The 27,984-nt window shown below is 43.7% G+C and overlaps 1 protein-coding gene across 1 annotated transcript in view; it reads right to left on the bottom strand.

The window, feature by feature from the left end:
- Positions 1-27,984, bottom strand: part of LOC139262891 (PDZ and LIM domain protein 4-like) — a 156,642-nt gene that overhangs the window by 9,849 nt on the left and 118,809 nt on the right. The window contains exons 4-5 of the mRNA XM_070878146.1: positions 7,968-8,155; positions 2,307-2,461 (exon numbers count right to left, since the gene is read on the bottom strand). Of these exons, the coding sequence (XP_070734247.1) occupies positions 2,307-2,461; positions 7,968-8,155 (343 nt within the window). The remainder of the gene's footprint in view (positions 1-2,306; positions 2,462-7,967; positions 8,156-27,984) is intronic.

The raw sequence follows: 27,984 nt of genomic DNA, 5'->3' as shown, positions 1-27,984 counted from the left end.
AGTGCTCAACAAAAATATATTCCAGTGAAAAAGAAGGGCAGTAAGAGAAGGGATAACCAGCTGTGGATAACCAAGGTAATAAAGGAGAGTATCAAATTAAAAACCAATGCGTATAAGGTGGCCAAGGTTAGTGGGAAACTAGAAGATTGGGAAAATTTTAAACGACAGCAAAGAATGACTAAGAAAGCAATAAAGAAAGGAAAGATAGATTACGAAAGTAAACTTGTGCAAAACAAAAACAGATAGTAAAAGCTTTTACCGATATATAAAACGGAAGAGAGTGACTAAAGTAAATGTTGGTCCCTTAGAAGATGAGAAGGGGGATTTAATAATGGGAAATGTGGAAATGGCTGAGATTTTGCTTCGGTCTTCACAGTGGAAGACACAAAAACCATGCCAAAAATTGCTGGTCACAGGAATGTGGGAAGGGAGGACCTTGAGACAATCACCATCACTAGGAAGGTAGTGCTGGACAGGCTAATGGGACTCAAGGTAGACAAGTCCCCTGGTCCTGATGAAATGCATCCCAGGGTATTAAAAGAGATGGCGGAAGTTATAGCAGATGCATTCGTTATAATCTACCACAATTCTCTGGACTCTGGGGAGGTACCAGCGGATTGGAAAGCAGCTAATGTAACGCCTCTGTTTAAAAAAAGGGGCAGACAAAAGGCAGGGAACTATAGGCCGGTTAGATTAACATCTGCAGTGGGGAAAATGCTTGAAGCTATCATTAAGGAAGAAATAGCGGGACATCTAGATAGGAATAGTGCAATCAAGCAAACGCAACATGGATTAATGAAGGGGAAATCATGTTTAACTAATTTACTGAAATTCTTTGAGGATATAACGAGCATGGTGGATAGAGGTGCACCGATGGATGTGGTGTATTTAGATTTCCAAAAGGCATTCAATAAGGTGCCACACAAAAGGTTACTGCAGAAGTTAAAAGTACGCGGAGTCAGAGGAAATATATTAGCATGGATCGAGAATTGGCTGGCGAACAGAAAGCAGAGAGTCGGGATAAATGGGTCCTTTTCGGGTTGGAAATCGGTGGTTAGTGGTGTGCCACAGGGATCGGTGCTGGGACCACAACTGTTTACAATATACATAGATGACCTGGAGGAGGGGACAGAGTGTAGTGTAACAAAATTTGCAGATGACACAAAGATTAGTGGGAAAGCGGGTTGTGTAGAGGACACAGAGAGGCTGCAAAGAGATTTAGATAGGTTAAGCGAATGGGCTAAGGTTTGGCAGGTGGAATACAATGTCGGAAAATGTGAGGTCATCCACCTTGGAAAAAAAGCACAGTAAAAAGGAATATTATTTGAATGGGGAGAAATTACAACATGCTGCAGTGCAGAGGGACCTGGAGGTCCTTGTGCATGAATCCCAAAAAGTTAGTTTGCAGGTGCAGCAGGTAATCAGGAAGGCGAATAGAATGTTGGCCTTCATTGCGAGAGGGATGGAGTACAAAAGCAGGGAGGTCCTGCTGCAACTGTACAGGGTATTGGTGAGGCCGCACCTGGAGTACTGTGTGCAGTTTTGGTCACCTTACTTAAGGAAGGATATACTAGCCTTGGAGGGGGTACAGAGACAATTCACTAGGCTGATTCCGGAGATGAGGGCGTTACCTTATGATGATAGATTGAGTAGACTGGGTCTTTACTTGTTGGAGTTCAGAAGGATGAGGGGTGATCTAATAGAAACATTTAAAATAATGAAAGGGATAGACAAGATAGAGGCAGAGAGGTTGTTTCCACTGGTCGGGGAGACTAGAACTAGGGGGCACAGCCTCAAAATACGGGGGAGCCAATTTAAAACCAAGTTGAGAAGGAATTTCTTCTCCCAGAGGGTTGTGAATCTGTGGAATTCTCTGCCCAAGGAAGCAGTTGAGGCTAGCTCATTGAATGTATTCAAATCACAGATAGATAGATTTTTAACCAATAAGGGAATTAAGGGTTATGGGGAGCAGGCGGGTAAGTGGAGCTGAGTCCACGGCCAGATCAGCCATGATCTTTTTGAATGGCGGAGCAGGCGCGAGAGGCTGGACGGCCTCCTCCTGTTCCAAATTCTTATGTTCTTATGATTCATTCTCCCTTCAATTTTCCTTATGATTTATTAATTGTAAGTACAACTTATCCACTGGGCAATGTTATCTTGCTACCCATCTGCCAAGTGTAAAAGTTGAAATGTTTACACCAACATACCAAATTTTGGGTACTTTTCATTCATGGATTATCAAAGTAATTTAATCATCACATACTAGACACCAATGATCCATCCTTCATCCAATCACTATGCATTACCTGTCTGCTCAGCTTCCAGCATGCCCTGCAGCATTTTGAAAGACCCAGACTGTTTGGGTTCTGAAGCTGGTTCCTCGCCATCCTGAAGCATCTTATAAACTTCAGATTCAGTGTCAACCTCATTCCACTTTGGTGATAACTTTGGTGGCTCAGTGCTACAGAAAACAAAAGCTTAGAGAATTAAACATAGGCAGATGAATTAACACATTTAGATGTGTTCATTGCCAATTGCCTTCAAGTACAGCAAACATTTATGCTGCAATTCTGAACATATTAGCCATCAACGTACAACTTGACATTCTTGGAGGACAACAACTTGTATTTATATAGCATTTTTAATGTAGGGAAACTTCCCAAGGCGTATTAAGAGATTAAAAATTTGACAGCCACATAAGGAGAAATTAGGCAGGTGACCAAAAGCCTGGTGAAAGAGGTAGGTTTTAAGGAGCATCTTGAAGAAAAAGGGGTAGAGAGGTGGGGAGGTTTATGCCTAGAATTCCAGAGCTTAGGGCCTAGGCAACAAAAGGCACAGCCACCAACGTTTGAGCGATTATCAGGTATGCACAAGAGGGCAGAATTAGAGGAGTGCAGACATCTTGGGGCACTGAGCCACCAAGATTACAGAGATAGGGAGGAGTGAGACCATGGAGGGATTTGAAAATGGATGAGAATTTTGAAATCTAGGCATTGCTTAACTGGGAGCCAATGTCAGTCAGCGAGCACAGGGGTGATGGGTGAGCAGGACTTGGCATCCGAGTTTTGGATCACCTCTAGTTTACATAGGGTAGAATGAGAGAGACCAGCCAGGAATGTGTTGGAATAGTCAAGTCTAGAGGTAACAAAGGCATAGATAAGGGCTTCAACAGTGGATGGTCTGAGGCAAGGAAGGAGACAGGTAATGTTAGAGATGGAAATAGGTGGTCTTAGTTATGCTGTGGATGTGTGGGTGAAAGCTCATTTCAGGGTCAAATATGACAAGGTTGTAAACAGTCTGGTTCAGCCTCGGACAGAAGTTGGGGAGAGGGATGGAGTCAGTGGCTAGGGAACAGAGTTGGAATGTGCAGATTTTTCTGTAAATCTGTTCATTTAGTTCTGTTGTATTGCTGCATTTGTTGTGCAATATGTCCATTGTTATTCGTTAGCAAAGAGCTCGACCATGCAATTTCTTCACCCTAATTTGAAATGGGAGAACCAGAGGGCTAGTATACAGTTAGTAAATAAGCCAGCCAGATACAAAACAAAGTGGAACAAAATTAATACACTGCAGATGCTGGAACCCAAAAACAGAAAATGCTCAGCCTGTGGAGAGAATAAAAGTTAATGTTTCAGGTCAATGACCTTTCATTGGAACTGGAAGAAGCAGAGATTTAACAGTTAATAAGCAAGAGCCTGCAAAAAATGGTCAACAGGGATGATGGTACAAGGCAAAATGGGGTGGTCACCGGACAAGAAAAGATGGGTCCAGAAGATGTGTAAATGGATACAGCAGAAACCGTTACCAGTACGTGCTGTCCAAGAAAATGGGATCAGTGGTTATAATAGATATAATACAAATAATATCTTTACACAAAACTACGAGTCAAGAACTTTTTCCACGGTTAAATAAATGTTATATTCACATCTAAATGTCATTACATTAACAGCAAGTGGCTCAGGGAAATTAATTCTGCATAAAACAGACTTGGATTGTGCAAGGTATTAATTGTACTATAATTTAAAGTAATAGTAATAGGGCAGCATGGGTCATAGTTGATGACATACCCACTTTGCTCATTTAGGGGATTGACATATTTGGAAATATTATTTGGAAGGTACTATCTTTTGGTGAATAGGTTGTAGAAAAACAAAATGGCTTAGAGGACTAACTTGTAAGTTGCACATTTTTAAAGAATAATACATCACTTGTATTTTATATTAAGAACAAAAGGAATAGTGGATGTAGTGTGTGTTTTATGGACCTTCATCGATATAAAAGTGAGCAGGTAGGGCAAAATTCAACTCCGCTCTCCTACACTGCATAAATATGAAACTAACATACAAAAATCATTGGATAAATGCACTCAATGGTGTGGGACTGAGCCATATAAACTAAGAAAGGAAGGAAGAACTTGCATTTCAATAGAACATTTCACAGCCTCAGGATGTCCCAAGTGCTTTACAACCGTGAAGGTAATAGGTTTGATCACTGATCCATTGTCAGTGAATGGCTATCAGCTGGTGCTGATGAGAAACTGTAATTTGTCTGTGTCTACAGGTTTGGGATGGTTGGGGGGAGGGGGGAGGAAAGAGGGGAGGCAAAATACTTGGAGTTTGCACCACTGACGTTATTCAGTGTCATCTGTTAGGAAGTACTTATGTAGACAATAAAGGCAAGGATAGGGCTCCATTGTGAGGACTGTACTCATATTGTCGAGTAGCTGCCAACATTTGAGTACTTATGGTCACCCATAAAGAATGGTAAATTGGGACCCAGATCCTAGACTGAGACAGTGTCTTTGGGAGATGAGGGGAGTGAAAAAGCAAGAGGGGGTCTAAAAAGATTGGAGAACCTGCCACATTGATGAAAACCATAGAATTTGAGAGAAGAAATGCTACAGAGTTTTAATTTATACTGCAAGTGGCATTATCCATACTATAAAAACAAGGACACAGGGCTGGTGCCAGAACAGAGAGATTAAAGCCATTAGGAAAGATTGAACAGGTTGGGGCTTTTTTCTTTAGAAAAAGATCCAAAGGGACCTTGTGTAGGTCTTCAAATTTATGAATGGGTTGGTAGATGGGGAGAGAATGTTTCCATTTGTGGGAGAATCCAAAACTAGGAAAGAAAGTCAGACTTGCACTTATACAGCACTTTTCACGACCAGACGTCTCAAAGTGCTTTACAGCCAATGAAGTACTTTTGAAGTGTAGTCAATGTTGTAATATAGGAAACGCAGCTGCCAATTTGCACACAGCATGCTCCCACAAACAGCAATAGGATAATGACCAAATAATCTCTTTTTAGTGATGTTGATTGAGGGATAAATATTGGCCAGGATACCGGGGATAACTCCCCTGCTCCTTCAAAATAGCACTATGGGATCTTTTACGTCCACCCGAGGGGGCAGACTTGGTTTAACGTCTCATCTGAAAGACAGGATCTCTGACAGTGCAGCAATCCTTCAGTACTGCACTGGACTGTCAGCCTAGATTATGTGCTCAAGTTCCTGGTGTGGGACTTGAACCTACAACCTTCTGACTCCGAAGTGAGGGTGATACCCACTGAGCCACAGCCGACACTTGGGCCATAAATACAAGATAGTTACTAATAAATCCAATAGGGAAATGAGGAGAAATGTCGAGTAGTTAAAATGTGGAACTCGTTACCACAGGAAGTGGTTGAGGCAAATAGCTTAGATGTTTTCAAAAGGAAACTGGATGAGTAGCTGAGAAAAGGGGAACTGAGAGATACGATGACAGGCCAAGATAAAGTAGATAGATTGGGAGGAGGCTCGTGTGGAGTATAAATACCAGCAGACTATTTGGGCCGAATAGCCTGTTCTGTGCTGTATATTTTATGTAATTCTATCCCCATGGAATATTTTGTATTCCTAGAAGGCAACTCCATAAATTACAGATGGCATTAACAATAAATATGACCTCTAATTTTGACCACCTTCAAAAATGAATATTTATACAGCTCAGCTGGTTTGAGTAGAAAAATCCATTAGAGTCCCAAGTTGGATCTCCAGCATATACTGAGTTAGCCATTTCTGCCAGGGTAGCAGTAGGGTGCTAAATTTGCTGGCAAGGGGTCAGGGAGGAGAGAATGGACCAGGTTTTTCACTCCTAATCACTAGTTAGCAATCCTGGCTAGAAGTGCATACATGTTAATGTTGGGAGAGTGCAGGACCAATCTTGGTTCTAATATCCCCAGGGATTGAGCAGCCTGCCAACACTCCATCTAAACTCACACATGGAGAATGGGTATTTGGGAGAGTTAATGGAGGGTGACCAAAGGCCCCAACAATGCGTCAACTGTTCAGGATGTGATGGAACGTTGGCAGAAAAAGGACAACTTGTATCAGCGGGGCAAGTGTAATTTTATTTACCTGCTGAACATGTGATAAAAAGGAATAAATGAGCCAAGGACAACTTGTATGAACTCACACTAATATCAGGTTTCCAAACTGTGGGATTATAATATTCAAGCCTATGGAACTTTGTCACATAGTTGTTCTCATGGTACCTTCACTAAAATTACTTGCAGCTGAAATCAACTGCAACAACTTTCTTTGGATTCCTACTTTGCCAAGCTACAGGAAGGGCACAATTATATCACCCTGTGTCAGAAAAAAAAAGCAAGCATCTGTTTGTCATCAAGTTCCAGGACAAAAGACAGTAGACATTGTCCTCTCTGCTCAAGAATTAGAGCGCTATACAGGAAAAATATACACTAACAAGACACCCATCATAAATCCAAGTTGATTCTCAGAGCCGATAGTGTGTTGTGCTAAATGCTGATGTGATGCAATAAAAGTCAGCTTTTAATACATGGAGCAAGACCATTGGCAGCTTTGTATTTTACTACAGATTGGGAAGAAATAAAAGAATTGTTTCATTGTTCATTTGCTACTTTGCCCCTCCAAAATATTTACGCTCTTCTTCTGCTAGGATACAGTCCCATGGGGCACCAAACATCCTCCCAATTGCCACTGTGAGCCTAGACGGAGTGTCAGAAATATTTTTGACTGCAAGGAATGTAAGCTTTCCCCGAGTGTTCACATCCAACATTTACACACACATTTTCTAATGGAAGTCACTGGATCGTGGTCACAAGCAAGAACTATTGACAATCCCCCCCCCACCCATCTATCTCGGGGATCTTGAGGCAAATTGTAACATCCTGATCATTGTCCCGTCTGAGATCAGATAAATCAGCAGAGACAGGGTACTCAACATCAGGCCATCTGGAGCTATATGACAGCTATCATTTTCATATAAAAAAGTTGAAGTGATACTTTCAATTTTCATACTAAATAGGAAAATCTGTCTAACTGGCCTCATTTACCTAAAAAAAGGAAAACTACAAAGCAAACCTTCTCCATACTTACTATGTGGTTGCAGATTGCCACTCCCACTTAAAAAAAAAACAGTAGAACCTCTGATGTTTGGGGAATTTTGCTGCACAGTTGGAATGGAGACCTTTCTTGGCTTGTAAGGCTCAAGTTCCATTCCTGTTTCCATGGGGCAGTGGGCTCAAAATTGAGTCATACCTTGCATTATATGTCCCACGTACCTACTGCAAGAACTTTAGGTATACAGTATAAACATTTATTTTTCCAGCTCACCTATTTGATATTTATCTTTTTAAAAACCTGTGTGTATTCATGATCTATATCTCGCAATAATTTAACTTTGTAAACTTGCGAAAATCAGGTTAGACAATTAGTTTTGATCAATCAAGACGCTTTAAAGATTAGTAATTTCTGATCAGATACATCTAGGTTAAAAAAGTTTTCTATAGCCAAGTGAAGGTATTGCTGGGTAGCAGAGAGCAGAAGAACATGTCGTGAAGTTAGAGGGAGAGGAAAGCAAAGAAACTGTACTAATGACCTTTTCTCCTTCCTGTCAAATATGATGGGTTTTCTTATTTTGCAGAGATCATCAAGACATACTTACTGCTGAGGAGAGGCAACGTGAAGGCCACTTATCTGTTCCTGCAAAGTGTAGTCTACGTTGTCATTGGCATACAGTGCAGCAGGAGTGTTGTATTGTATACTTGACAACTGTTTAGCCTCATTTATATTTGCACCAACAGCAAATGGCATCGGCTTTCTGTTATTTGAACTCCCAATGGGTCTGCAATCCTGTAGCACATAAAGGAAAAGTAAAAAAGATAAATCTTGGGCTTTGTAGAGCATGTAATTGCATTCCTAGGGAATATGGGTTCTCAATGTATCATTGCATGAATAAGTCACTCAATTTTTTCTTTACAACATTATCAGACCAAAGTACTGAGTTTTTATATGGTTATTACATGTGTTGGTTAGATCTTAATTCCTTGTCCCCAGTGGACATGGCCATTTGTCAAAGTATTGCTTTCCTCTGAATACCTTCAAGAAAGATACTTCAGCCATACAGTGCTGACAGGCGTGATGGCAATAGAAATCAGATGAATGCTCCCAGAGGAGGGAAGCTGCACAATAGAAGTCACATGTTATATCTGCACCCATCACTCATTTCTTTTAACCGATAGTGCTGCAATGACCTAGAAATTAATTGGGAAATATTTTATAAGTTAATTCCACATCAGTTAATAGCACATTCTGGAAAAGGAAAAATATCCAAATGAAGTGACTTGAAGGGTCAAGTATGTATTTACTGAGGCAGTTAGATTGTACAGTACCATTATGTAAGTGCACCCCCACTTTACAATAGTTCTAGTGCTGGGAGTGATTACCGTACTGAACAGATGAATGAGTCAGGGCCGAGTACCTTGGTCTCAACTGGCAATGTTTTTATTAAAGTTAAAACCACACACACCCTGGTGTGTAAAACAAACAAATGCAGTACAAAACACAGTTTGGCCCATCTAAACAGGCCCCTATCACGAAGTAGCCACGTTAAAAACCTCCCCTGAAAATCCCTAAGATTTGGTTGGGAGAACCCACGATACCCCCTCACACCGTGGCTGTGATCTTAAAAGATGTGCACGCAGAGATGATGCTCACCAATTCATTGGCTTACTCAATGCTTCTGATGAAAACGTGTCTCTTCTGGTTTCTTCTCTCCACCCCATACGGAGGGCTTGGTCCTTGTAAAGGTGAAGCAAGCGAGAGCAAGAGAGTGAGCTGTGGCCATCCGGCCTCTTATACCCCCATACTGTTCGCCCTTTCAGGCTGAATAAAGTTTGTTTTTGTTTAGAGGCTTCCTGTGGGTGTGTCTTCTTTTTGCCCAATAAAGTTTCCTTGTTTGAGGTTTCCTGTTTTGAGACCAGTGATGGGTTTTCGCTTCCAACCGGTCTGGGCTTAATGGCTTTCTATTGTTCTGGTATCTCATCCAGGTAATGGCTCGATCACTGATCAGTTCACCTGATCTATCTTTGACGAGTTCACATTGCTTAACAATCTGCTCATCGCCTGCGATGAATTGCCTCATCTTGGCCACCGTCTTCCTAGACCCCCTGCCCATCATTCTAAGTCCAACATGGAGAAGTACCTGGGCCCCTCCCACAAACAGCTTTTTCTGCAGTGAGAAAAATGTGCAACGAATCCTTGGGGATTAAAACGCAATGTCCAGATCCTTGGGGATTCGATGCTTACAATTAGTGTATCTTTTTTTTTAAATGGGTAGTTTATGTCCCTACTGAGATCAATAAATTCCACATGAAATGGGATTGAAGCTAGGATCTTCCTGGTTTATCATACCCCCTAGACCAGCAGAACAGTCTAAAAGTGTTCTTTACATGTCTTGCCTCTAACAAGAGAGGAACTCATGGACTTCTTGGTCAATAAGATCGAGACCATCCATTCAGCTACCCTCCATCCCCCTTACCAACCAAGCCAAGCTTCCCCAAAGATTTCATGCTCCCTTAGCTTGCATATTTTTCTAGTTTGTCTCCTATCTTCCCTCATGCCCTCTCCGATCTCATCTTGTCCATGGAGACCCATCTCCTGTTTTTCTGACTCAATTCCAATTTCCCTTTCTGGTCCTCATGCAAGCCGATATTGTCCCCTCTTCTTGGGTACTGGCCTCTCCCTTTCAAACCGGTCATCAAACCATCAATAGAACCCACCCTCAACCATATTGTAAGCTAATTCCTCATTTCCATCCTCCTTTTCCTCTCGAGTCCTTGAATGTGTGCTTCCTCGGTGTTCCTTAAGCTAATCCATGTCCATCTTGCAATTAATCTTCATATTTGAACTTCTCCACTCAAGTTTTTGCCCTTACCACAGCACTAAACAGCCCTAATCAAAGTATCAAATTACATTCTCGGACGTTGACGCACTATCCGACCTCAACCCCTCTGCAGCTTTTAACATGGATAGCCACATATCCTCCTTCAACACATCTACTGTTGTCCAGCTGAGTGGGCTAGAGAGGATAAAATCAGCCCCGTTTTTCATTCCTGATTGCTACTCAGTAACCCTGATTGCTACTAGAAACTGTGTATACACATCCACATGGTCTGGTGACAGTCACTGTGGAGGTTCACTTTAAAAATAACCACTTTGGTGGTGTATTGAAGGGTACCTCATTCCTAGGAAAAATTAGCTTAGGGAACACCGAGGAAGCACGCAAAGGTAAATATATTTAAAAAGGGCAGCCAAACCGGCTAAATAGCAATAGGCATATTAAATAGCAGTTAAAACAATGAAATTTATTCCAAAAAACATGCAATCTTTTCACTGTTAAATGCTCTATTAATTACAAATTGCTTGTTTTCATTACTGTCTTCCCAGAGAAGGTCCAACATCCTCCTGGAAGGGCAAATTCCAAAACTAAGCATCATCTTAGATAAGTCTTCCAACTTCCCTCTGTGCCTCTCTACATCCTCTGAAGAGCCCACCATGGTACTCGTCGCTGTCTCTACACGAGTAGCAACCCCAACTGTCCCATCCTACTCCCTTACCGATCTTACCACCCAGCTTGCCCGCGGGGGGCTAACCTTGCCAATCTCCTCCCCGTCCAATTCACCACCCAAGCACTGACCCGGTGTAGTGCTGGCAGTGAATCAACCACCACCAATCCTCTCCACTTCTCCTTGCAGAATGTCCATTCACTTGGATGGCAAGGTCCTTGTTCACATGAGCTTATCGTGGATGATTGCATTGACATCATGGCCCTGACAGAAACTTGGCTGAGGGGTGATGACACCTTACCCTTAAATTAAGCCTCCCTGCCTGGCTATACTTTCCACCACTTGCCCCGCCCAGACCACCATGTTGGCAGTGTGGCTCTCATCACCAAATCACACCTTTGTCTGTCCCCCGACTCCTCTGACACTTTCTCCTCTTTTGAGCATCTCACCTTATTCTACCCATCACTTAAAATTCTTGTTCTCTACTGCCGACACAAGTACAATAATGTTTTTAATTACCAAGATATCTTTACTGATTTCCTCCCTCAGCACCGAGCGACTTCTCATCCTCGATAATTTCAACTTCCATCTCAATTCATCATGCTCTCTCCTGTGTTCACTACCCTCATATCCTCCCTTAATCTCTCCTTCTATGTGAACTCCTGAACCCATATTTACAGCCATCCCCCTGGACTTTGCCATCTCATGGCCTCGTTATTCCCACTGTGTCAATTGCAGATAAGGCCATCTCTGTCCACTTCCTTGTATTGCTCTCCAGCCACATCCCCCTTTCCCCACCCAACCCTACTTCCTCCTGCATCTGCAACTGGAAAAAAAACTCTTCAAATTTTAACAACTGCACTTATGAAATCTGAACAGTACAGCCTTTGGCCCTGCATTCACCATGACATTTCTGCAGCCACCGATCTGCTCAACATCCTAACCACCTTTGATACCCTAGTCCCTATTAAAACAATTACGCTCACTCTGGCTGTTCCCCCGGTACAGCCCTCATTTCGCTCCCTCAAGTCCAAGGGGCGAAGACTTGGAACAAATATGGCAGACAATTGGTTTAGCATTCACCGCCAGATCTGGCGGGACCATAAAGCATCATCGGGTTCCACTCTAGTCTGCCAAAACTGCTCACTATTCCAGGATCATTCTGGAATGCAAAGATAACCCCCGGCTACTATTCTCTACTGCTAACCATCTTAAACCCCTCTTCCCTGTCTCCACCACACTCACCTCCATCAACAAGTGCGAGGAGCTCATGGACTTTTGTCTCAAAGATTGAGACCATCCGGTCAGCTGCCTCTGCCACTTCCCTTCCTTCCCCTAGCCCACCGGGCCAAACATCCTCTGAGGTTCCCCCCTGCCCTAGCTCTGAACTCGCATCTTTCTCCAGTTTCTCTCAGATCTCCTCTCGACTTCTCTATGCTCATCTTGTCGAGGTGACCCAATTCCTGCTCCCTTGACCCTATTCCCACTAAACTGCTGACCACCCAACTTCCTTTCCTGGTTCCCATGTCAGCTGTCATTGTCAACGGTTCTCTCCCCTCGGGTACTGTTCCTGTCTCCTGCAAATGTGCCATCATCACCCCTCTCCTCAAACAACCCTTGACCCCCCCAAATGCTTGCAAGCTACTGCCCCATCAGCAACCTCCCTTTCCTCTGCAATGTCCTTGAATGGGTCATTGCCTCCCAAATCCGTGCCCATCTTTCCCAGAACTCCATGTTTGAATCCCTTCAATCCTGTTTCTGTCCCTGCCATAGTACCAAAATGGCTCTCAAAGTCACAAATGACATCCTTTATGACTGACAAAGGTAAACTATCCCTCCTTATCCTTCACGACCTGTCTGCAGCCTTTGGCACTGGACCACTCCATCCCCCTCTCCACCATCGTTCAGCTGGATGGGACTGCACTTGCCTGGTTCCTTTCTGATGTGTCTAATCGTAGCCCAAAAAAAATCACCTGCAATTGCTTCTCTTCCCACTCCTGCATTGTTACTTCCAGTGTCCCCCAAGGACCTATCCTTGGCCCCCTCCTATTTCTCATCTATACGCGGCCCCTTGGCAACATCATCCAAAAAAAAGTTGTCAGTTTCCACATGTACGCTGATGATATCCAGCTCTACCTCACCACCACTTCTTGACGCCTCCAAAGTCTCCAAATTATCAGACGGCTTGTCCAACATCCAGTGCTGGATGAGCAGAAATTTTCTCCAATTAAATATTGGGACGACCGAAGCCATTGTCTTTGGCCCCGCCACAAACTCTATCCCTAGTCTGTCTAAGACTGAACCAGACTGTTGGCAACCTAGGTGTCATATTTGAACCTGAAATGAGCTACCGACCACATATCCATAGCATTACTAAAACTACCGATTTCCACCTCCATAACATTGCCCATCTCCGCCCTTGCCTCAGCTCTTCTGCTGCTGAAACCCTCATCCATGCCTTTGTTATCACTAGACTTCACTATGCCAATGCAATCCTGGCTGGCCTCCCACATTCTACCCTATGTAAACTTGAGGGTATCTAAACCTCGGCAGCCCGTGTCCTAACTCGCATCAAGTCCCTGTGCTCGCTGACCTACTTTGGCTCCTGGTTATGCAATGCCTAGATTTCAAAAATTATCATCCTGGTTTACAAATCTCTCCATGGCCTCGCTCCTCCCCATCTTTTATCCCCTTCAGTCTCACAAACGCCCCCCACCCACCCAGAGATATCTGCATGCCTCAAATTCTGACCTTGAGCATCCCAGATTATTATAATCGCTCAAACATCAGTGGCCGTGCTTTCAGCTACCTAGGCCTTACCCCCCACCCTCTCCCCAAACCTCTTTCCTCCTTTAAGACGCTCCTTAAAACCTACCCCTTTGACAAAGCTTTTGGTCATCTGCTGTAATTTCATCTTATGTAGCTCAGTGTCAAATCTTTGTCTTCCAACACTCCTGTGAAGCACCTTGGGACATTTTACTACATTAAAGGGGTTATATAAATACAAGTCGTTGCTGCTACACCATCAGGGTCCAGCTCTCAATACTATACAGAAGCATCAATTGAACTCTTGATGGTTTAGTGGTCAAGTGTGCTACTCAGTACATTAGTGAGCCATACACAAGTAAAGTTCAATGCCTAGGCTATGCTGAATTAGGTGATTGAAAAGAAAATCATATACTGGATGTGGACATCACTGGCAAGGCCAGCATTTATTGCCCATCCCTAATTGCCCTGCAGAAGGTGTTGGTGAGCCACCTTCTTAAATACAACTGAGTGGCGTGCTAGGCCATTTTCAGAGAGTAGTTAAGACTCAGCCACATTGCTGTGGGTCCGGAGTCACATATAGGGCAGACAAGACAAAGACAAGTAGTGAGTTGGTCTTACCGCAGGAGAAGGGTCCACAGCCAGATAGGGAATGGAAGACCAACAGGAAGAGCAGTGCAAGAAAGATAGTGCAGGAGTCCCCTGTGGTCATCCCCCTGCAAAACAGATACACTGCTTTGAGTACTGTTGGGGAGGATGACTCATCAGGGGAGGGCAGCAGCAGCCAAGTTCATGGCACCGTAGGTGGCTCTGCTGCAAAGGAGGGCAGGAAAAAGAGTGGGAGCGCGATAGTGACAGGGGATTCGATGGTGAGGGGAATAGATAGGCGTTTCTGCGGACGCAACCGAGACTCCAGGATGGTATGTTGCCTCCCTGGTGCAAGGGTCAAGGATGTCTCGGAGCGGGTGCAGGACATTCTGAAATGGGAGGGAGAACAGCCAGTTGTCGTGGTGCACATTGGTACCAACGACATAGGTAAAAAAAGGGATGAGGTCCTACGAAAAGAATTTAAGGAGCTAGGAGCTAAATTAAAAAGTAGGACCTCAAAAGTAGTAATCTCGGGATTGCTACCAGTGCCACGTGCTAGTCAGAATAGGAATCGCAGGATAGCGCAGATGAATACATGGCTTGAGCAGTGGTGCAGCAGGGAGGGATTCAAATTCTTGGGGCATTGGAACCGGTTCTGGGGGAGGTGGGACCAGTACAAACCGGACGGTCTGCACCTGGGCAGGTCCGGAACCAATGTCCTAGGGGAAGTGTTTGCTAGTGCTGTTGGGGAGGAGTTAAACTAATATTGCAGGGGGATGGGAACCTATACAGGGAGACAGAGGGAGACAAAAAGGAGGCAAAAGCAAAAGACAGAAAGGAGATGAGGAAAAGTGGAGGGCAGAGAAACCCAAGGCAAAGAACAAAAAGGGCCACTGTACAGCAAAATTCTAAAAGGACAAAGGGTGTTAAAAAAGCAAGCCTGAAGGCTTTGTGTCTTAATGCAAGGAGTATCCGCAATAAGGTGGATGAATTAATTGTGCAAATAGATGTTAACAAATATGATGTGATTGGGATTACGGAGACGTGGCTCCAGGATGATCAGGGCTGGAAACTCAACATCCAGGGGTATTCAACATTCAGGAAGGATAGAATAAAAGGAAAAGGAGGTGGGGTAGCATTGCTGGTTAAAGAGGAGATTAATGCAATAGTTAGGAAAGACATTAGCTTGGATGATGTGGAATCTATATGGGTAGAGCTGCAGAACACTAAAGGGCAAAAATCGTTAGTGGGAGTTGTGTACAGACCTCCAAACAGTAGTAGTGATGTTGGGGAGGGCATCAAACAGGAAATTAGGAGTGCATGCAATAAAGGTGCAGCAGTTATAATGGGTGACTTTAATATGCACATAGATTGGGCTAGCCAAACTGGAAGCAATACGGTGGAGGAGGATTTCCTGGAATGCATAAGGGATGGTTTTCTAGACCAATATGTCGAGGAACCAACTAGGGGGGAGGCCATCTTAGACTGGGTGTTGTGTAATGAGAGAGGATTAATTAGCAATCTCATTGTGCGAGGCCCCTTGGGGAAGAGTGACCATAATATGGTGGAATTCTGCATTAGGATGGAGAATGAAACAGTTAATTCAGAGACCATGGTCCAAAACTTAAAGAAAGGTAACTTTGAAGGTATGAGGCATGAATTGGCTAAGATAGATTGGCTAATGATACTTAAGGGGTTGACTGTGGATGGGCAATGGCAGACATTTAGAGAACGCATGGATGAATTACAACAATTGTACATTCCTGTCTGGCGTAAAAATAAAAAAGGGAAGGTGGCTCAACCGTGGCTATCTAGGGAAATCAGGGATAGTATTAAAGCCAAGGAAGTGGCATACAAATTGGCCAGAAATAGCAGCGAACCTGGGGACTGGGAGAAATTTAGAACTCAGCAGAGGAGGACAAAGGGTTTGATTAGGGTAGGGAAAATGGAGTACGAGAAGAAGCTTGCAGGGAACATTAAGGCGGATTGCAAAAGTTTCTATAGGTATGTAAAGAGAAAGAGGTTAGTAAAGACAAACGTAGGTCCCCTGCAGTCAGAATCAGGGGAAGTCATAACGGGGAACAAAGAAATGGCAGACCAATTGAACAAGTACTTTGGTTCAGTATTCACTAAGGAGGACACAAACAACCTTCCGGATATAAAAGTGGTCAGAGGGTCTATTAAGGAGGAGGAACTGAGGGAAATCTTTATTAGTCGGGAAATTGTGTTGGGGAAATTGATGGGATTGAAGGCCGATAAATCCCCAGGGCCTGATGGACTGCATCCCAGAGTACTTAAGGAGGTGGCCTTGGAAATAGCGGATGCATTGACAGTCATTTTCCAACATTCCATTGACTCTGGATCAGTTCCTATCGAGTGGAGGGTAGCCAATGTAACCCCACTTTTTAAAAAAGGAGGGAGAGAGAAAGCAGGGAATTATAGACCGGTCAGCCTGACCTCAGTAGTGGGTAAAATGATGGAATCAATTATTAAGGATGTCATAGCAGCGCATTTGGAAAATGGTGACATGATAGGTCCAAGTCAGCATGGATTTGTAAAAGGGAGATCATGCTTGACAAATCTTCTGGAATTTTTTGAGGATGTTTCCAATAAAGTGGACAAAGGAGTACCAGTTGATGTGGTATATTTGGACTTTCAGAAGGCTTTCGACAAGGTCCCACACAGGAGATTAATGTGCAAAGTTAAAGCACATGGGATTGGGGGTAGTGTGCTGACGTGGATTGAGAACTGGTTGTCAGACAGGAAGCAAAGAGTAGGAGTAAATGGGTACTTTTCGGAATGGCAGGCAGTGACTAGTGGGGTACCGCAGGGTTCTGTGCTGGGGCCCCAGCTGTTTACATTGTACATTAATGATTTAGACGAGGGGATTAAATGTAGTATCTCCAAATTTGCGGATGACACTAAGTTGGGTGGCAGTGTGAGCTGCGAGGAGGATGCTATGAGGCTACAGAGTGACTTGGATAGATTAGGTGAGTGGGCAAATGCGTGGCAGATGAAGTATAATGTGGATAAATGTGAGGTTATCCACTTTGGTGGTAAAAACAGAGACACAGACTATTATCTGAATGGTGACAGATTAGGAAAAGGGAAGGTGCAACGAGACCTGGGTGTCATGGTACATCAGTCATTGAAGGTTGGCATGCAGGTACAGCAGGCGGTTAAGAAAGCAAATGGCATGTTGGCCTTCATAGCGAGGGGATTTGAGTACAGGGGCAGGGAGGTGTTGCTACAGTTGTACAGGGCCTTGGTGAGGCCACACCTGGAGTATTGTGTACAGTTTTGGTCTCCTAACTTGAGGAAGAACATACTTGCTGTTGAGGGAGTGCAGCGAAGATTCACCAGACTGATTCCCGGGATGGTGGGACTGACCTATCAAGAAAGACTGAATCAACTGGGCTTGTATTCACTGGAGTTCAGAAGAGTGAGAGGGGACCTCATAGAAACGTTTAAAATTCTGACGGGTTTGGACAGGTTGGATGCAGGAAGAATGTTCCCAATGTTGGGGAAGTCCAGAACCAGGGGTCACAGTCTAAGGATAAGGGGTAAGCCATTTAGGACCGAGATAAGGAGAAACTTCTTCACCCAGAGAGTGGTGAACCTGTGGAATTCTCTACCACAGGAAGTAGTTGAGGCCAATTCACTAAATATATTCAAAAGGGAGTTAGATGAAGTCCTTACTACTCGGGGGATCAAGGGGTATGGCGTGAAAGCAGGAAGTGGGTACTGAAGTTTCATGTTCAGCCATGAACTCGTTGAATGGCGGTGCAGGCTAGAAGGGCTGAATGGCCTGCTCCTGCACCTATTTTCTATGTTTCTATATGTTTCTATGTTTCTAACCAATTTCAAGGACATTAGCGAACCAAATGGATTTCTAAACGAGAATCCGGTAGTTTCATGTCACCATTACTGCTACTAGTGTTTTATTCCAGATTTAAAAAAAATTAACAATTTAAATTCCCCAGTTGCCATGATGGGATTTGAACTCCTGTCTCTGGATCATTAGTCCAGGCCTCTGAATTACTAGTCCAGTAAAATAATCACGATGCTATCATACTCCGTGATCTTAGTCAGATTGTTATTAGGGAATTACAACTGGCTTCACAGTGCTGGTGGACTGGGGAGAATGGCATAGGAAAGTTTAAGGATTGGGTGATTGGGGAACAAAGTTTCTACTCTTGATCAATATCCAATAATCTGTACTGAAAAGTGCACATATTGATGATGGGTAAGACTAAGATTGGGCTCAGTTGTGTTCTCTCCCACCCACCTGATGAATAACCTGCCAACACTTAGTCATGTTGGCCAACACATGAATAGCCTCTTGTGCAAGATAATGGAGGGTACAAGTGGAATTTATTCCAGCATGAGTCACTGCCTTCAGAAAAGGAGGAGAAGCGAAGAGTATGGAGAGGGGGCATGGGAAGAGAGAAACAGAATCAATGGGGTTTATATTTAATTTGGGACAAATCCAATCAGCATCTGCTAATAAAGAACAGTATTCCTATTCTTTATTCAGAGGCACCCACCCGTTAATACTTTTTTTCCTTCTCTTGCTCATGTGTAACAGAATCCACCATCTTACACACCACAGATGTTAACATGTAGTCATAAAGCATAGGCTGTTCTGGAAGTTTAAACATTTGTTTAAATTCCTCCACCCACTTCCAATTTTATACATTAAACACAACAGATGAGATCAGAATTCAAAAAAAAAGTCAGTGCCATTACTCAGTGATTCCTCTCCAATGTCAGGAAACAGCAGCTTGTTCTTTATTACTGAGATGCAGACTGAATAACTGTCAGGGAGTCCGTCTGTATATTAATAGACTAATCTCAGAAAAATGCATCGTTTAGAATGAATGAACCAGTTTCAAATTTGGGAGCAGGGGAGGACAGAAAGAAAAACAAGGATTATCTGCAGTGCTCAGGTCTGAAAGCTGGATACTTGATTGGAAATTTGAAAATGTTTGTCGTGGATCCAGTAACTGATGACTCCCTCCCATCTCTTATTTTTTTTCTATAATGAAATTCATTGCCAGCAATATTTTTATTGCGCTCTTAGAATCAGATAAAATGTCTTGGACAATGTAAAATCTGGGTTTCTTTTATACAAGGGAATTAGGACAAAGACCTGAGCATGCTTTCACAAATGTTTGTTCCACACCGTAAGTGATTGAAATTATTTGTGTTATACTTGAAACATACATGCATGACAAAATGTTATGACTATGTTCATCACCTTCTGTTTAGATATCCAAGAAATATGCTCAGCCAGTTCAGCTCTGGATTCATTTCCTACATGCGTGTAGGGCATGGCTATTATAAACATTATGACAGAACCATTTTACAGTACATAAACATTTGAATGTTTATTTTATGGACAGCAGTCTCCCCAGAGTCACCTCAAATGTCCTTACTCAACTTGTTCTAAAATATTTTAAGAACTGAAATCACCAAAATAACATTTACAAAAAAAACTTCCCATTTTCAAAGTGGCAGAACAAATTTGTGCAGGTTTTAAAACCTAGTAACAGATTTGAGTTAAAGACAAATCATGTCTACAGCCCATCACTGCCTTCTCAGGGGACCACGAGATAGCCAATAAATGTGGGCTTGATAGAGAACACATTTTTTTTTTTAAATGCATCAAATACATGCATACACCATTTCCAGCATCACCACTTTACCAAGTGATTCCAATGTTCAGCAAGAGGATTGCACTTAGAAGTTTGCTACAATCTACTTCAAAAGAGTGTTACACTACATTAGAATTTCAACGTCCCCAGACATGGAGTGGCAAGATACTGATATGCCCCTGCAATAAGCCCAAAGAGACTTAGGGGTTCATTAAAGTGTCATGGACAGGTACAAAAAGTAATCAAATAAGTATGTGTTGGAATGCTGGTCTTTATATCTAGAGGGCTAGAATATAAGGGTAGACGTTATGCTGTAAGCCCTTGTTAGACAGGTTGAGCGTCCAAAATCCGGAATTAAGAAAGTTCTGGAATCCGGGCTGATCTGAGCTTTCCAGATTTTGGACGTCACACTGTACTGCCTATACTGGGCATCACACCTTAGGAAGGATATAATGGCCTTTGAGGGACTACAGCATATTTTTTAACCAGAATGATAACTGTACTCCAAGGGTTAAATTACGAGGAGAGATTACAAAATCTAGAGTGTCACCATTCTCGCCTCTAGAGTGGGACTTGCCCTTCTGACTCAGACTTGAGCACAAAAATCTAGGCTGAGACTCCATTGCAGTACTGAAGGAGTGCTGTACTGTTGGAAGTGCTGTCTTTCAGATGCCACACAAAAGGTTACTGCAGAAGATAAGGGTACGTGGATAGAGAATTGGCTGACGAACAGAAAGCAGAGTGTCGGGATAAATGGGTCCTTTTCGGGTTGGAAATCGGTGGTTAGCGGTGTGCCACAGGGATCGGTGCTGGGACCACAACTGTTTACAATATACATAGATGACCTGGAAGAGGGGACAGAGTGTAGTGTAACAAAATTTGAAGATGACACAAAGATTAGTGGGAAAGCGGTTTGTGTAGAGGACACAGAAAGGCTGCAAAGAGATTTAGATAGGTTAAGCAAATGGGCTAAGGTTTGGCAGATGGAATACAATGTCGGAAAGTCATCCACCTTGGGAAAAAAAACACAGTAAAAGGGATTATTATTTGAATGGGGAGAAATTACAAGATGCTGCGGTGCAGAGGGGGTCCTTGTGCATGAATCGATTGTTGGCCTTCATTGCGAGAGGAATGGAGTACAAAAGTAGGGAGGTCCTTCTGCAACTGTATAGGGTATTGGTGAGGCCGCACCTGGAGTACTGCGTGCAGCTTTGGTCACCTTACTTAAGGAAGGATATACTAGCTTTGGAGGGGGTAGAGACGATTCACGATGCTGATTCCGGAGATGAGGGGGTTACCTTATGATGATAGATTGAGTAGACTGGGTCTTTACTCAGAAGGATGAGGGGTGATCTTATAGAAACATTTAAAATAATGAAAGGGATAGACAAGATAGAGGCAGAGAGGTTGTTTCCACTGGTCGGGGAGACTAGAACTAGGGGGCACAACCTCAAAATACAGGGGAGCCAATTTAAAACCGAGTTGAGAAGGAATTTCTTCTCCCAGAGGGTTGTGAATCTGTGGAATTCTCTGCCCAAGGAAGCAGTTGAGGCTAGCTCATTGAATGTATTCAAGTCACAGATAGATAGATTTTTAACCAATAAGGGAATTAAGGGTTACGGGGAGCTGAGTCCACGGCCAGATCAGCCATGATCTTGTTGAATGGCGGAGCAGGCTCAAGGGGCTAGATGGCCTACTCCTGTTCCTATTTCTTATATTCTTATGAGACATTAAACAGAGGCCCCGTCTGCCCTCAGGTGGACGCAAAAGATCCCATGGCACTATTTTGAAGAAAAGCAGGGGAGTTATCCCCGGTGTCCTGGCCAATATTTATCCATCATCATCACTAAAACAGCTTATCTGATCATTGCAGTTAGTGGGAGATTGCTGTTCACACATTGGTTGTTTCATTTCCTATTATATAACATTGACCACACTTCAAAAGTACTTAATTGGCTGTAAAGTGCTTTGGGATATCCTGAAAGGCATTGTATAAGTTTAGAAGATTAAGGGTTGATTTGATCAAAGTTGAAGACATTAAAGGGAATTGATAGGGTAGATAGAGATAAACTATTACTGCTGGTTGGGGAAATCTAGGACTGGGGACATAGCCATAGAACCAGGTTTTTCAGGAGTGAAGTTAGGAAACACTTTTACACAAAAGGGTGGTAGAAGTTTGGAACTCAGTTGGTGAGTCAATTGTTAATTTTAAATAGGTTAATTGCTCATTTTAAATCTGAGATTGACAGATTTCTGTTAATCAAGGTATTGAGATATGGGGTAAAGGTGGGTATATGGCGTTAGTGAGATCATGGCTGATGTGACCTGATTGGGGGAAAGACAGGCTCAAGGGGCTAAATGGCTTACTCCTGTTCCTATGCTATCAGGAGGTTGGCATCAACTGGAGGCTAAGGGACTGAAATTCAGAGTCCGAATAAGGCCCGTTACTGCTGTATTGCGGTAACCATGTGGCAGAACAGAGTGGCCGCCGCACTAATCCATTGGCCTCCCGAGTGACAGCGGCGGAGATGTGATCCCGCCCCAACTTCTGCTCCTCAGAAGGACTTACTGCCACACTTCCGCCCCCATTATGACCGACTTCTGGTCCAACATGAAAAAAACTTACAAGTGCAGAAAATCGATCCGAAGGCTACCTCATCACACCCGGCAGTAAAACCAGGTAAAAAAAAAATCTTTAGGTGTGCCAGCTTTCTGGCGTGCCTGAATTTCGTCCCCTAAATGTTTCTCTACAACTAGGTTGAGGAGGAATAATGTTTCAGACAGGTAATTAGTTATCCTATGCATCTTCCAAGTGGCTATAAACAACATTGGCGTCTGATAACAGAAAATGGTGGAAATACTCAGGTCAGGTAGCATCTGTGGAGAGAGTGAGAGAGTTAATGTTTCCGATCAATGAAAGGTAATCAACCGGAAACATGAACTATGTTTCTCTCTCATTCTCTCCACAGATGCTGCCTGGCCTGCTGAGTAATTCCAACATTTTCTGTTCTTGTTTCAGATTTCCAGCAGCTGCAGTATTTTGCTATTGTATCTGATGGTCTTTCGGCACATGGCACGGAGGCCTCGACCTGCGGGAGAACACCAGCAGCAGGTCGAGGCCATAAAAGGAGCAGCGTGCGGAGGCCCTGGGAGCAGCTTGGAGGCATACCGCTTCAGGGAGCAGCACGAGCTGTGATGGCAGCGAAGAGTGATGTCATCAAGGTCCAGGTCGGTGTTGGAGCGTAGGCAGGGGGAAGGTACAGCAGGAGCGGCGAGGTCAGGGCAAAGGCGCGGCGAGAGACTGTGGAGGGATGTGATCAGAGCTCAAGGAAGCGTGAGTTCGGGGCCAGGGGCAGCACGGGCTTGCCCACACTGCGGTGTGCGTGCTAGGTCCGTGCAGCAGAGCAAGTCTCCAGTCGTCCTGGGTAATCCTTGCCACTGGACCAAGACCTAGCTCTGTGCAACAGCCACCACACATTTTTTAAAAATCCACACACAGGCATCTTCCACCCTTCAGGATGTAGTTCAGGACCTGGAATTTTAGGTCCTTCATTGGAACACCTGTGAACTTATTCTTTTTTGGTGTGGAAGTAAGTCATCCTCATTTTGGCAGACCACCTATGATGATGGCATTGATTCAGAAAGGAGGGGAGAAAAGTTCAATAATTTACTAAAAACTTAGGGGGAGAAATTGCCCTGCGCTCCGATTGGGGATGGCAACCTTCTGGGGCCGGGACCTTTAGCGCCTGATGGGAAAGTCCTGCCCCCACCGCGGAAATGCCCTTACTACCGCTCAAAGGAAGCAGAGCGCAATACTGGGGTGTGACGATTAAAGGGGAGGGCTGCTGCACACTCTGCAAGGCCCCTGATGGCCTCCATAAGGCCACTAGACCGACACCAAAGACAGAGTGCCAGGCTGCACGATAGCGGCCCAGACCATGCTAGGGCCACCATCATTAAGCCAACGCGAAGCTGGCGTTGACATCTGCTCGCACCAGCCTCTCAACCCGCAGGGCAATTTAAGGGGTCGGCGGGGGTCGCAACACAAATTGCACCAACAGTGATTGTGGACTATATTCAAATAATGCAATCTGATGTGCCACCAACTGGCATTCACTAACTCTGCCAATAGAGATTGAACAAGGTTATTGTCAGCCTAACCTACACCAAGTCTGGAACTTTTAACCTGCTGGCCAATGACATTTAAATACATTCTTCTCCTGAGACTGGGAATTTCCCCTCATTCTCCTATCCAATTTGCTGCCTCTTTTGAAGGTGGCAAGTTATGCTGTGATTCTGTCGGTGCTTGTATTGCACCCACAATTTACCCAAGTCACCATACTTCATGCAACAACCTAGAGTGTGACAGCCACACATACATTTTCCAACCACGCACCGTGAGGCTCGGGGTGAAGGGAGCGAACTGGTCAGCACGAAATCGGGGGCCACAGAACGGCGGGAAGGCACTGGAGAGGCTCTGCGGGGGAGGGAGGGAGCAAACTGACTGACAGGCATGCACTCGGAGGGCCACAGACCAGACCAGGAAAGCACCTCATTTGGGGACCGGAGAGGGTCGACTCTGAGCTCTAATGCACAGCCATGTCAGCGACATCAAGCATCCCCACCCCCCCAGGTGACTAATCTGCAACCGTGCAGCGTGGCCAGAGGCCAAACGTCGGGGAAACATTGGAGATTTTTTTCTGGCACATTTATTTACCTAATTAAGCAGCGCAACTCTGGCAATACGCCAGAAAACAGGCTCGGGGAAAATTGAGCTCAAAAGAGGAGTAGATCGTACTACCCCTCAAGCTTGTTCCGCCAATTAATATCATGGCTGAAATTCTACAACTCCACTTTCTCGCCCTATCCCTTGATTCCCTGTGTGTCCAACAATGTCAATCTCAGTCTTGAGTATACTCAGTGACTGAGCATCCACCACCACGAATAAATCCATGAAATAATCCTCATTAATTATTCTCCTCACTGGTTTGGGTACACACTGCTGCCAATTGTGGCACCCCCACCACTACTGCAATTGACATCAGCTAACTCGATACAGAACAAGGATTAAATCTAGGACCTTAATTGTCTATGGCTCAGCACTACATGCAGTGGACTCCCACAACAAGCCATCGGGAAGCCATTTATGTAATATAGATAGTTATTAAAACCAGTTGAATATTGGTTTACAAAAAATATTTTGGTACTATTCCAGTTTGTTTTATTTTTAAATGTAGTGGTATGGTGGCTAGGCATTTATGTACTTAAACCATCAGGCAGCCTAAGCTGATAAAACTTCAGATTATGGACTTTTTATATAAATGGGAAGGAAAATGCTATAGGCTGCTTTAATTGGATTCCAGTGAGCTTTCTCGTTTCAGAAATTAATAGTTGGAGAAATTTCCCCAAATAAACTAAAATCCTGCAAGAAATTCAGCCATAATTTTATAGACTGAACAACAATGTTTTATTTTATTTCTTAAACTTACAGCAGCAGGAAGGCCAATTGAGGAAACACTTCAAATCTTCCTTCCAGTGACAATTTCTGGCAGAGCTGGACAGTAACATCCGTCAATTCAGTCAAAAAGAAAATACTCCCATTTCTCCAGGAAAGGGAGGTATTGATTCAATTTACACATTTTTTTCCCCCATAAGTGATACATTAATGTACACACTTACACTAAAAACATCCCAACAGTGGATAATCAAATAGTACTCGGTAAAATAATGGGACTAAAGGCAGACAAGTCCTCTGGACCTGATGATGTATTACAACCTAGGGCCAAGAGCAGTGGCTGCAGAGATAGTGGATGCATTGGTTGTAATCTACCAAAATTCCCTGGATTCTGGGGCGGACCCAGCAGATTGGAAAACCGCAAATGTAACACCCCTATTTAAATAAGGAGGTATACAAAAAGCAGGAAACTATAGACCAGTTAGCCCAACACCTGTCGTTGGGAAAATGCTGGAGTCCATTATTAAGAAAGCAGCAGCGGGACATTTGGAAAAGCATAATTCAATTAAGCAGAGTCAGAATGGTTTTATGAAAGGGAAATCAGGCTTGACAAATTTGCTGGAGTTCTTTGAGGATGTAACGAGCAGGGTGGATTAAGGGAGAAGCAGTTGGTGTGTATTTGGATTTCCAGAAGGCATTGATAAGGTGCCACATAAAAGGTTACTGCACAAGATAAAAGTTCACAGGGTTGGGGTAATATATTAGCATAGAGAGAAGATTGGCTAACTAACAGAAAACAGATAAATGGGTCATTTTCCGGTTGGCAGTGACTAGTGAGGTGCCGCAGGGATCGGTGCTGAGTCCTCAACTATTTACAATCTATATTAATGACTTGGATAAAGGGACCGAGTGCAATGTAACCAAGTTTGCTGATATAAAGATGGATGGAAAAACAAATTGTAAGGATACACAAAATCTGCAAAGAGATATAGACAGGCTAAGTGAGTGGGCAAAAATTTGGCAGATGGAGTATAATGTGGGAAAATGTGACGTTATCCACTTTAGCAGAAATAATAGAAAAGCAAATTATAAGTTAAATAGAGAAAAATTGCAAAGTGCTGCAGTAAAGAGAGACCTAGCTGTCCTTGTGCATGATACATAAAAAGTTAGTATGCAGGTACAGCAAATAATCAGGAAGGCAAATGGAATGTTGGCCTTTATTGCAAGGGGGAAGAGGATAAAAGCAGAGAAGTCCTGCTACAACTGTATTAGTGAGGCCACACCTGGAGTCCTGTGTATATTTTTGGTCTCCGTATTTAAAGGAAGGATATACTTGCATTGGAGGCTGTTCAGAGAAGGTTCACTAGGTTGATTCCAGAGATGAGGGGGTTGACTTATGACGATAGGTTGGGCCTATACTCATTGGAATTCAGAAGAATGAGAGGTGATCTTATCGTAACATACAAGATAATGAAGGGGCTCGACAAGATGGATGCAGAGGATATTTCCACTCGGGGAAATGAAAACTAGGGGATATTGAGCCCAAATTTTCCCAAATTTGGTGTAATTTGATTTTCTAGTGTATCTTTTTAGTTGCAAATATGGCCATTTAATTTGCGCCAGTGTAAGTGAGTTAGTTAGGTTTTGTGTTAGGTCAGTTTTTTTTCCCCCCAAAAGGGGGCGTTCCCAACCACTTACACCATTTATGCCAATTTGGCCAGAAAAAGTTGTACTAAACTAACTTAGGGCAGCGTATGTGTCCACTTTTGTCCGCACAGAAAGACTTATTTACATTAAAGGAATCGGCGCAAGTAACTACAATTAAAGCACCAAAGCACAAAAAGTAATAAGCAATTAAATAAAAGAGAAGGAACCCTGCCCCTAAAAGCACCAAGACCAAAGTAATAAGCAATCAATAAATAACAAAAATAAAATAGAAGAAACCCTGCACCAAAATCAATCAGTAAACAACAAATAAGAAATAAGTCCTACCTTAGGGAACGCAGTGAGCTGCCTATGAGGGAGCCCATTCGGCCAGGGCTAGGGACGCCGTGCTTCAGCTCTTCCCACACAGCCTGCAGCGTGCGTTTGCAGAAATGGCCCGCCAGGAGTTACTGCATATGCGCGCAGACTCTAGCACACATGTGCAGAGGTCCCGGCACTGTTTTCAGCGCCGGGGCCTGGCTCTGCCCCCAATCCATTGGGTCACGCTGCGCCACGTCAGAGGAGAGGCTAGGGAGCGGCCAAATTACGGAGGTCTTTTTTCGGCGCGCTTGGAGGCTGGTAAACGCGACGCAGATCAAGTGAGGCGCCAGGAAAAAAAAAGTTAGGGAAATTTAGGTCCATAGTCTCAGAATAAGGGCCTGTCCATTTAAAACTGATGAGGAGGAATTCTTCTGAGGGTTGTAAATCTATGGAATTCTCTGCCCCAGAGAGCTGTGGAGGTTGGGTCATTGAATATCTTTTTAAGGCGGATACACAGATTTTTGAGCAATAAGGGAGTAAAGGGTTATGGGGAACGGGTAGGGAAGTGGAGCTTTGTCCATGATCAGATCAGCCATGATCTTACTGAATGGTGAAGCAGGCTCGATGGGCCAAATGGCCTACTCCAGCTTTTATTTATGTTCTTAAATCAGACCCCCATCTCAC

The sequence above is a fragment of the Pristiophorus japonicus genome, chromosome 4 (assembly GCF_044704955.1).
Source record: "Pristiophorus japonicus isolate sPriJap1 chromosome 4, sPriJap1.hap1, whole genome shotgun sequence".
Taxonomy (NCBI): Eukaryota; Metazoa; Chordata; class Chondrichthyes; family Pristiophoridae; genus Pristiophorus; species Pristiophorus japonicus.
This window is presented reverse-complemented; position numbering and strand designations above follow the sequence as displayed.